Here is a 10,269-nt window from a genome sequence, read left to right as displayed (position 1 = left end):
CGTTCCATAGACCATGTCCCGTGCATCATCCGGAACTCGTCCGCGCGCGATAAGGTCGCACACTCTGGCCAGATTTTCGAGAAGGAGGCGGCGAAGCTCTCCACCCACAGATACAAGGTCCAGAAGATGCTGTGCCGTGGGGCCGTCGAGGCCGCCAGAGCTGCCGCGGGGGAAGCTTCTGAGCGCATCTACAACCTCATCCAGAGAGCATTGCCGTGGCGGCCGGACTCCCGGCAGCTCCGGGGGTACGTCGTCGGGCTGAGGAGCCGGGTGTTTGCGTATCATTTCCTGAGCGACATCATCTCGATTGGAGGACACGAGGGTCTCACGTGAAGCAAGGAGGATAGATAGATAGATAGATGTATACATCCATGCTTGTCTCTATCAGTGTTGCATGATTTGTATTGAAGGCTATTCGGAAAAAACGGATCTCACAGATGACACTCCTCGCTTCGAGACCCGCCACTGTATTCGGGTGGGTACATTCCCAACTGATGAATGAAAAGTCGATGCTCATGTTCAAGGCGATTTATTGATCGAAACCGGTATTCACAGTTGGATACGGAGTTGCAGGTTACTAACCTGTGACCTCGATGATCACGAGCTCACCTCGACAATACCGATTCTTGGATCTCCAATTCATGAGAATCCAGCTGGTCATTCAAGTCGGATCCTAGAATATCTCAACCTCTTATTGCCCCCTTCCCCTTTCAGCCCATTGAAGCTAGGCTAACCCAGGTGGGAGAGTTCTCGTGCGAAATAAGCTATCCCCCATTTAAGTATCCTAAAAGTTACCAACAATCACTCTTCAAGTGAGTTTGTCAGGAGCGTTATCCACGCATGGTTTCACTCGGACGCACACGGCATCCCGATATGCCAGAGTCCGTTGACTGCTGTAATATCAAGCTGGTTGGGTTAAATCAGCTGGAGAGCGCGATCGAGGAGAGCGTTTCGGGAGTTGTGTTTCACAAAGAAAGACAGACTTTGCCAAAGAATCCATCTCGGGGATCCGGTCCGCAGGCCAATCCATCGGCCGACTCGATTCAATCATTTCGATTTTCTAGTTGTGCTTGAATACGCAGAGTCAGATAGTCGGAGACATCTTCAAAAACAGCGAGGAGATTCTATGGCAAAGCTCGGGGAGAATGAAAACCGAACCAGGTGATACACTTCCGGGCTTCAGCTGGACGCGGACCTAATTCAGGGGGGGTGGGCTTGTGTATTACCAACTCAAGTTTTTCTTATAATCAGTGTCCATGAGGAATCACGTCCAGTTGGCTCGCGGTAAGTGTCTCACCTTGATTCGTTCTATGGCGCACGGGGAGGTGACTGGGGATATCAGTTGGAACGATCGGATACCAAGGAGTCCTGACAAAACCTGACTATGCTCGACGCCTCGCCTCTCCATCAGGTGCCCTGCAAAGCGAAAGTTGTGAGAGTACTTTGTACAACAGCGACGCAAATAAATAGACCGACGGGTAAACTTGCCCGAATGTATCTCACTGTTCAGATTTATTCTCGCAGAGTAGACTCGTTTGTCTTGGAATAATTTTTTTTCAATCAATGTCATCAACCTCATCATTGCTTCTATAACATTTTTTTTGTCGTCACTGCAGATGTACTGAGTGCGTTTTTTTTTCTTGAATTTTCTGTTGATCCCTCAGTAACTTTCCACTGGGTGAGTGAGCCTCCGGTCGGCCCTCCTCATTGCTAGTTAACTTTCACAATTTGGCGGCGAACGTTGGAACAGCAGAGGGCTGACTCTTTTTGGTGATTTTTCAACTCCTAAATGACTTTGTTCTTCGCACTATCTGCGATTGTTCCACAAGGTCTATAACGGACCCCAATGCATCAATCGATCTCAACCACGCCAAAATGATGGAGGATGTCGTCGTACGGGCGATGCAGATGGGGATCGCGTAAAAATATTTACAGAATATAACAGTATAAGTCTCTTCATATCATCATATACATAAATTACCGACCGAGTCAACGGGAAGCGACGGAGCCAAGTGATGGTTGGCAGCGTTGACTTGGTGCACGGCTCTATACTCTGGCACGAGCAATGCTGGTGGTCTGTCTTCTTCTACAAGCTTGCCCGGGCAGGCCTGGAACCACCGCACGGTCGCGCCTTCAATCGATTCAAAATCGTAGTCCTCCTTTCGCGTGAGACTTCGGTCCTGAGGGAATGGAGCTGCTTGAATATAAGGTCTCCGCGAGAACACGGGGGTGAAGGGACGAAAAATAAGAGCGACGGAAGGGAACAGTATAGGAGGGAACGGTTAGAGGAACATTATTCGGGCGATATTATCGACTCACGGTAAGACAGGGAAAACACATCACATCCTCCACGAAGTCAGGTTTCGCGTTTGAAGGGACCTATATCCTCCACCTTGCTCGAAGTATTCATGTATTTGACGTAATAGGCCACAGCTTTTCTTAGCGATTCGGCCTCGGTGAGATTGTCCCGGTATTCTTCCTGGAGATTCTTGTAGTCAGCGAATAGGTCGCGGAGACCTTCTCGGAGCTCCTCGATGTATTCATTCCTTCTTTCGCGATTTTCGCGAGCCGCCAATGCGTGTTTCGTCATATTGGCCGTGACGGACTTCTTCTTACGACCCGCTTTCGATTTCGGCATCTTCGCCAGAAGCCGATCGTATTTGTTGAGGCCGTGGATGTCGTACAGATCGGCCTGGCGTTCGGAGCGACTCTTGAGAGCACGCCGAGGTGGCGGTCTCCTACCGACTCTTCGGGGCCAGTGGGGCTCTGGGGCTTGCGGAACTTCGCGTTCCACTACGGTATCCATCGGCACTACCTCGGAGGCCAGCTCGACCTTGATTTCGTGCGGCTCTCCGTCGACGTTGTCCGGGAACAGACTTCCGTGTGGGACAAAAGCTGACTCAAGTCCTTGCCCAGCTGGAGCGGCTGTCTCGACTTCATGTATCCTGTCATCAAATAACTGGTATGGAGGTATCTCGAGGTCTTCGAAGCTGAACGGCGCGGACAGCACGTCGTCGAACATGTCGAGAGGTGGCAGCGACCCTTCTGATTCCTCGATGAAAGCTTGATTGGATTCCTGCACAAAATCCGGTATGTCCGTCGTGGTCGGCACAGAGGCTGAGAAGTTACGGTTGTTTAAACACTGCATTCCGGATATTCGCTTGGAGCTCCCTCTCGATACAGCGAGAAACGTTATCGAGGGTAGGCCGCTGTTTTCTGCTGCTTTTTGAAAAATTCTTGCGAACTTAAACAAAAAGCAATCGTTGACTCCGACAACTCACTCTGTTCGATGTGATCGAATTCCGTATTCCTAGTCTGGACGTCACTCGGAAACTTGAATACTTAACACTGACGAGCTGACCGCTGCATCACGTTCGCGACGAGTCAGGGCAATCTCACTCAGACGAGCACCGCTGTCTCTTGGCGCTAGTGTCGCTTTCACCGCTAAACACAGCCGAGTGTTGCTTGTCGTGCGCGATGAAGGGTACCGCTGCGGCGCGCCGCGCGGCCCCTTCGATGAACTGAGGTAGAACATCTTCTTCGAATCTTTTACCCGGAATACCTTCAGATCGAGGTGTCATCCGCCATCTGGTCGCTGCAAATGCGTTCCTTTTTGTGGGACAGTTGGGAACGATCCTCGGAGATCGAGCCGCGACCTGTGACTCTATCGGAACTCTTGCTCAGCTTCCGCTCCTCTAACTCATTGTGCTGATCCCCGCAGCTGTCATTAGTTAGCTTAAATTATCAGACGCGGGCTGCGAGTGCTCGAGTCCTCCCAATTGACAAGGGTTTCGCTCGGAGGAACCGTGCGCATCGCTCCTCCGGGGACTCCCCTCCAGAAATCAAGACGTCGGCGACTCTGATCGAAGGAGTCAGAGGTTTCGATCAGTCAAAAGGAGTCAGATTTGCATAGAATTTTCATCAGATGAAGTCATACACCCAATAGAATGGGCGTGATCGAGACTTGGACGAGGCCTGCGAGGAACCGTCATCAGTAGGAACCTCACAAAACGAAATTTAGCAGTAGCCTGCGAGCCGGAATCAGTCAGACAACTTCGTCATGTCCTGCTCACCCCCCTCCCGATTCCGAACACGAAGAAACCCAAAGGCCGCGAGAAGTTGTTTTTGTTTCCGTATACACAGGTCGACCCACATCAGCATGTATGCCGCATTCAAGTGAAGAAATAATATCCGTGTCCCGTCCGGAATCGGAAAATCGAAGAGTACGGACTTCGTGCGGCTCTGATGAACGGGAGAGTTCGCTTGGGTATATGGAACCTGGAGAATATGGACATTCATGCGCTGATGCAATGACTCCAATGACTGAAGTCCACCAGCGAAGACAAACTCGCAGCATTGCTAGGAGACGATGAATTCTCGTCATTCCGTTCACACCGTGGGATCGAAAACTTTCTCTCCGTGATCTGTCTGATCCATCACGATGGTGCAACCGTGAGGCATATCCCTAGAGGGATTGGAGCCTCGGCCAGGTAGCTGATAGAAGTGGAATCCGGCTAGTTGGCTTCACATCAATCCTTGCAAGACTTGTGAAATCAATCAGAGAGTTAGGGGTGATTGAGGCCGCCAAATGGAAATCCAAGGGCTCAACTATAGCGCTATATTCCTTCACCTCGGTGATCGAGCATTAAAATCATCACGGAAGCGTTCTTCCCATTCTAGAATCCTAGCAGCCCCGTAGTCAGAAGGAGAGCTCCCGAGATGGATCATGAGATCGTCTTATCGTCTTATGTCAAAGGCCGCCCCTGAGCTCGCCGCCAATTTCTCAGCCAATTTAGCAGCGACGCAGAGCCGCCGCGCCGGTTGCCTTGAGCCCTCTAGTCTGCAACGACGCCGGGAGTCTTTCTTCATCTAGACCTTACGTCAAATAGCGCGGCAGACACGAAGAAATCATGGCTCTATTGACCGAGTGATTGAACTTCACAGGAGGAGTGACATCGCATCGACCTTGTTTCTGTACACTTCATCATGTTCCCTCGCCTCGCTACCGATGCTGCGCTCAGAACCGCAATAACTCACATCGCCTCTTCAGTATAGCAGATCATGAATCATGAGGTCCCGCGACTCCGCAGCGCGAGATTGCGCATCCTAACTAAATAAATCACATCCTACGAACTTGTTACTCTAGAGTCTAGGGTCTAGGCCATGACTTGGGGAAATTAGCCCGAGGGGTTTTCCCAATGCCAACGGTGGGAGCCATGCATCCCTCGTCGAGAGGCTTTAGAGCGCGACGAGGGGATTCTCCTCCCTCGGTTGGTGTTTCCGAGGATCTTTTGGCCCAGTACTCTGAATCTCTCAATGGATGAAAATCCACTCATCCGGTTTTTCCAGCGAAAGATTCCAACTCTCCGACTCTTCGGTAACTGGTTGTGACCTCCCGAAGTCCACGCCGGAGCCGGAGTTGAAACTCGGAAGGTGAGGGAGCCATCGGAGAAACAGCCGGCGGCCACTTATTCCGCTTGATATCCGTGCGCGGTATTCGCCAACCAATTTCGTCTATCAGCGGGTTCGTCTGAGAGTGAGGGATCCTCTACTGTGAGCTCAACTTGAGCGCCCTCGGCCCTCAGCTCAAAGTCACCTGCTTTGCTAGACGAAGATCATTGCCGCGATCATCATCATCATTGTTGTCATGTATTGACGGCGTTCGTTACTCTCTGATCCACCGTTCCAAATATTTTCAACTCGATCAAGATTCATCAGCCGGCTTCGAGGTTCGAGTAGTCCGAGATGTCTCGGACGTTTTCGGTGTTCATGGTGGCCGAGAAGCCCTCGTTAGCTCAGTCACTGGCCAACATCCTTTCGAACGATAATTGTAAATCTCGGAAAGCGATGAATGGCGCGTGTTCCGTGCACGAATGGAATGGAAACTTTCAGAAGTCTTCAGCTCGCTTCAAAATGACTTCTGTCTGTGGCCACGTGATGACAGCCGACTTCACTGGCAAATACAACAATTGGGATAGAGTTGATCCAGCAGAGCTGTTCCTCGCTCCTATAGAGAAGAAAGAAGCGATTCCCAAGCTGCACATGCCGAAAATGCTCTCGATAGAGGCCGAAGGCAGTGATGCGGTCGTCTTGTGGCTCGATTGCGACAAAGAAGGTGAAAACATATGTTTCGAAGTCATCAACGCCATCCGGCACTCAATTAAGAAAAACGCTCAAATCCTCCGGGCCAAGTTCAGTTCGATCACCGAGAAAGACATCAAAGCCGCCATGAACTGTCTTGTGTCTCCGAACGAGAACGAGGCACTCTCTGTGGATGCGAGACAGGCTCTCGATCTGAGAATAGGCTGTGCATTCACCAGATTCCAAACCAAATACTTTCAAAACAAGTACGGCAACCTCGACTCATCCTTGATCTCTTTCGGTCCGTGCCAGACGCCCACACTGGGGTTCTGTGTCGAGAGACATGACAAGATCCAATCGTTCAAACCCGAAAACTACTGGGTGCTCAACGCCCAGATTAAACTGCCCAACAACAACATCGTGACCCCCGAATGGGATAAGGGGAGCATCTTTGATCAGGAGGTAGCGTCGGTATGCTTGGCAATGGCGAAAGGAGCCAATCATGCCCGAGTGCTCTCGATACAGGACAAGGAAATGTCAAAATCCCGACCTCTGGCCCTCAATACGGTGGAGCTCATGAGGGCCGCCAGCGCGGGTTTGGGTATGGGACCTCAGCATGCGATGCAGATCGCAGAGAAGCTTTACACTCAGGGTTTCATCTCGTATCCCCGGACCGAAACCACGAGCTATTCTGAAAACATGGATCTCAGAGGCACCGTGCAAATGCTCAAGAACATCCCCGAGGCGTCGAACTTCGCCAATAAACTCCTCGCCAATGGCTTGAAGCCGAAGAAGGGCACGGACGTCGGTGATCATCCGCCAATCACTCCAACCAAAGCAGCGAGTAGAGCCCAACTGGACGGGGACAGTTGGCGTTTATACGAATACATTGTTGCTCATTTCTTAGGGTCACTCGGTGGAGACCTGAAATATCGCCAAATGCAAGTGGCTCTGCTCATCGGTAATGAACCCTTCACACTAACTACCAGGAAAACCATCGATCCCGGTTTCACTGCGATCATGACTTGGCGAGCCGTGAGTTCCAACAGCGAATCTCTGAACCTCACGGTCGGAACTCAGCTCGAAGTGGTTTCGATGAAGCTCGACGAACGTCAAACGTCTCCACCAGATTACCTCACCGAATCGGAACTAATCGCCCTGATGGACAAGCACGGAATCGGTACCGACGCCAGTATTCCAGTTCATATCAACAATATTTGCCAGCGGAATTACGTCACGGTGGAGAACGGCCGCCGACTCAAACCCACAAACTTAGGAATTGTTCTAATTCATGGCTATCAAGCCATAGACAAAGATTTGTGTCTGCCATGGATGAGGGCAGCCGTCGAAAAACAGCTGAACCTGATAGCGACAGGGAACGCGAATTACGACGCAGTCCTCAAGCACACACTGACCGTTTTCCAGTTGAAATTCCATTATTTCGTTGCGACGGTCGCAGCCATGGACGGTCTTTTCGAATGCACATTCAGCTCTCTGTCGGATTCCGGGAAACCGATGTCCCGATGCGGGAAATGCAGGCGCTACATGAAAATCGTCAACAGCAAACCCACGAGACTACACTGCCCTAATTGCGACGAGACCCTGTCCCTGCCTCAGAACGGTGGCGTGCGAATGTTCAGAGAAATCAAGTGTCCCCTCGACGAGTACGAGCTGCTCCAATGGTACGGGGGCTCCGAATGCAAATCCTTCATTTTCTGTCCCTACTGCTACAACCACCCTCCGTTCAAAGACATGAAGAAAGGATCGGGCTGTAACGCGTGCGACCATCCCACCTGTCTGTACAGCAAAACGACGAACGGTATTTGTAATTGTCCTGAGTGCGACGGTGTGCTGGTCCTGGATCCGGCCTCGGGACCGAAGTGGAAAATAGCTTGCCATCGCTGTGACGTCATGGTGAGCTGTTTCGAACACGCCTCCAGGGTGACGGTGGAAGAAGAAAAGTGTGAAAGCTGTGATTCACAAGTAGTAACAGTAGAGTATAAAAGTTTGGAACGTACGAAGCTGAGCAACGCTCTCCAGGAGCAGACGGGCTGCGTATTTTGTGACCCGTTGCTCACTCCACTGGTCGAGAAGAAAATCGCTCTGAAACCAAGAATCATTCGCAATCGACCCGCGCGACCAGCTGGAGCGAAGGGCAAGCCCAAGAAGAAGCCGAAGCCAAAGGATAAAATGGCTCAGTTGGCGGCGTACTTTGTTTAGCCGTACCCACCATTCCTTGATTCGTTCCAATCACCTAAACGAACGTCATGGCATTCCCATCGGCGAGCTGAGGTCTGCGGAGCGGCTGGCGCCAATACTCACTACGCCAATCTGTCTGATCAAGAGGGTTAGAAAGCTGTCCACCGATCCAACCGGCGTATATGCATGGGGATTATTTCCAAGATTTCTCGAAGCGCTGGCTTTCCATTGGAATGGCTACCATGAGGATGCTCCGACTGGGTAATTGTGAAAGGTCGTCGGATGGCTCTCCGAGGAGACGGAGGCATTTCATCCGGAGACGAACGCTCTCGTTCCGACACAAGCCCAGCGGACGAACGCAAGGGAAAACACATTTAAATCCAAAGTAAGCGATACAGCAAGACATTTGTGATCTGCGGATCATGGTGAACCCTGTGAGCAGAACAATCTAGTGATTTGCTTTACTGAAGGGAGAGTTCAATAAAGGAAGGTCGTGGAGAATTATTTAAAGGAACCCGGTGGTGTAATGATTACCTAATTGCAATTACCTAATTAATGAATTCTGCTGTGACATACGCCGCTCTCGATACCGGATTTCGAAGGGTGAAATTGACGACTCCCAAAGGCAGTCGGAGGTATCAGGGAAGCTTCCTGCTTTCAGGAAGCTTTTTCACGCCTGGGTGACCAATATTTCTTGAGGGCTGCACTCGAGACCGAGATAGCCGAGATGGTCGCCGTCAAGCTAACAGAGGAAAATCTGCACGCCACTCGCGATTTTCGATGCGATTGTTCCTCCCTGCGCATAATATCCCGCTTAATATGACGTGGGATCATCCTGGCCAGGCTCTCCGTGACGGGACTGGTCAGAATGGCAGGCCCTCTCCGTCATTTCGTCCATGGGACATTGACGACTCGACAAAGTTCGCGTACACCACGAGGACGTTTCGCTCTGGAAAGGGTATCCGGGGGAGAGAGATCCACGTTCATGCGGCTCGAGCAGCTGTTAGCTCGCGATAAGCACCGAGAGCGTTTATGTTGCAGAATTTTTATGTGTGACGGAGGATGGAAGACTCAGAGAGCGCCCACATGCTCTCGGAGAGGTCTTCGAATGTCTGCGCGAAGACGAACAACAATGGAACCGGTGTGACAGGTGAATCCATCGCTGATCTTCCACCGAACAGTTGTATCGAATCAGAGCGCTTCCGGCGTAGCGCATCAGGGAACTTAGACGGCTCTTGTTTATCTAAGCTCCTCGACACCCGATCGGGTCGGTTGACAGTAGCGGGACGGACCAAGGTAGACCGGAGGAACTTCTGGAATCGAGTGGCGTACCACAGCTCTCCGAGCACGTCGGCCTAAGGGATCCATTGCGGAATATCCACCGTCATCTCGATCGACATGGTATTCAGGACGGAGTTCATGGTGTGTCTAGGTCTTTGGTTGAACTCTTTACACAGCATGTCTCCAAGAACCAATGGAAGCATTGAGCCTGACTTCGGACTTCTAGTGTACTTCCTACATGGGTCATCGATGGGTGATATTGGGTTGTGTTTGGAGCCACACTTCGGACTTCGAGTACAGCTATTCCATTCGATTCGACCACTGAATGTATGCCGGACATAAGAAATGCATTACTTCCGGTCAAGGATCGCGAAACTTGATCGCGAGTTTCAACGACTCAGGCTGTCGATCGATCCATCAGAGTCGATTGCAATCGGGCGTTCCGTTTGCCGATACATTCTGTTGGCTGGGAGCGAGTCCAGGTGTCGGAATCACGAACAGTCTCTTACTCTCTCAAGTCATTTCGAGATTCGAGACCGAGGCTCAATGTGAGGCGATCGCTGCAAGACATTTGTCCGGTCCGCTATCGGATTAGAGCGTAGTGCACGAATTCCGCGATTGATTATTGAGGATTGATTCCACGGCTGGATCCCACTCAGGGTAGTGCAGGGTCTCCTGGAGCGAGCCGTTTCACGGCGGGAAAAGGGA

General features: G+C 51.2%; 2 protein-coding genes across 2 annotated transcripts; one reads left to right on the top strand and one right to left on the bottom strand.

Annotated features, from left to right (window-relative positions):
• Positions 1 to 1,481: 1,481 nt before the first annotated feature.
• On the bottom strand, positions 1,482 to 3,350 carry LOC108864970 (uncharacterized). Its single transcript, XM_018641525.1, has 2 exons — positions 2,320 to 3,350; positions 1,482 to 2,180 (listed from the first exon to the last, which is right to left on the bottom strand). Exon 1 carries the CDS (start codon positions 3,146 to 3,148, stop codon positions 2,357 to 2,359), a length of 792 nt encoding a protein of 263 aa, XP_018497041.1. The 5' UTR covers positions 3,149 to 3,350; the 3' UTR covers positions 1,482 to 2,180; positions 2,320 to 2,356.
• Positions 3,351 to 5,644: 2,294 nt separating this feature from the next.
• Top3beta (DNA topoisomerase 3-beta) lies at positions 5,645 to 8,784 on the top strand. Its single transcript, XM_003738079.2, has one exon. It carries the CDS (start codon positions 5,746 to 5,748, stop codon positions 8,299 to 8,301), a length of 2,556 nt encoding a protein of 851 aa, XP_003738127.1. The 5' UTR covers positions 5,645 to 5,745; the 3' UTR covers positions 8,302 to 8,784.
• The last annotated feature ends 1,485 nt before the right edge of the window (positions 8,785 to 10,269 follow it).

The sequence above is a fragment of the Galendromus occidentalis genome, unplaced genomic scaffold (assembly GCF_000255335.2).
Source record: "Galendromus occidentalis unplaced genomic scaffold, Mocc_1.1 scf7180000075774, whole genome shotgun sequence".
Taxonomy (NCBI): Eukaryota; Metazoa; Arthropoda; class Arachnida; order Mesostigmata; family Phytoseiidae; genus Galendromus; species Galendromus occidentalis.
This window is presented reverse-complemented; position numbering and strand designations above follow the sequence as displayed.

What these genes read in the sequence shown, in the direction of transcription:
- LOC108864970 (XM_018641525.1), bottom strand. Translation starts at nt 3,148, where the DNA reads ATGCAGTGTTTAAACAACCGTAACTTCTCAGCCTCTGTGCCGACCACG.
- Top3beta (XM_003738079.2), top strand. Translation starts at nt 5,746, where the DNA reads ATGTCTCGGACGTTTTCGGTGTTCATGGTGGCCGAGAAGCCCTCGTTA.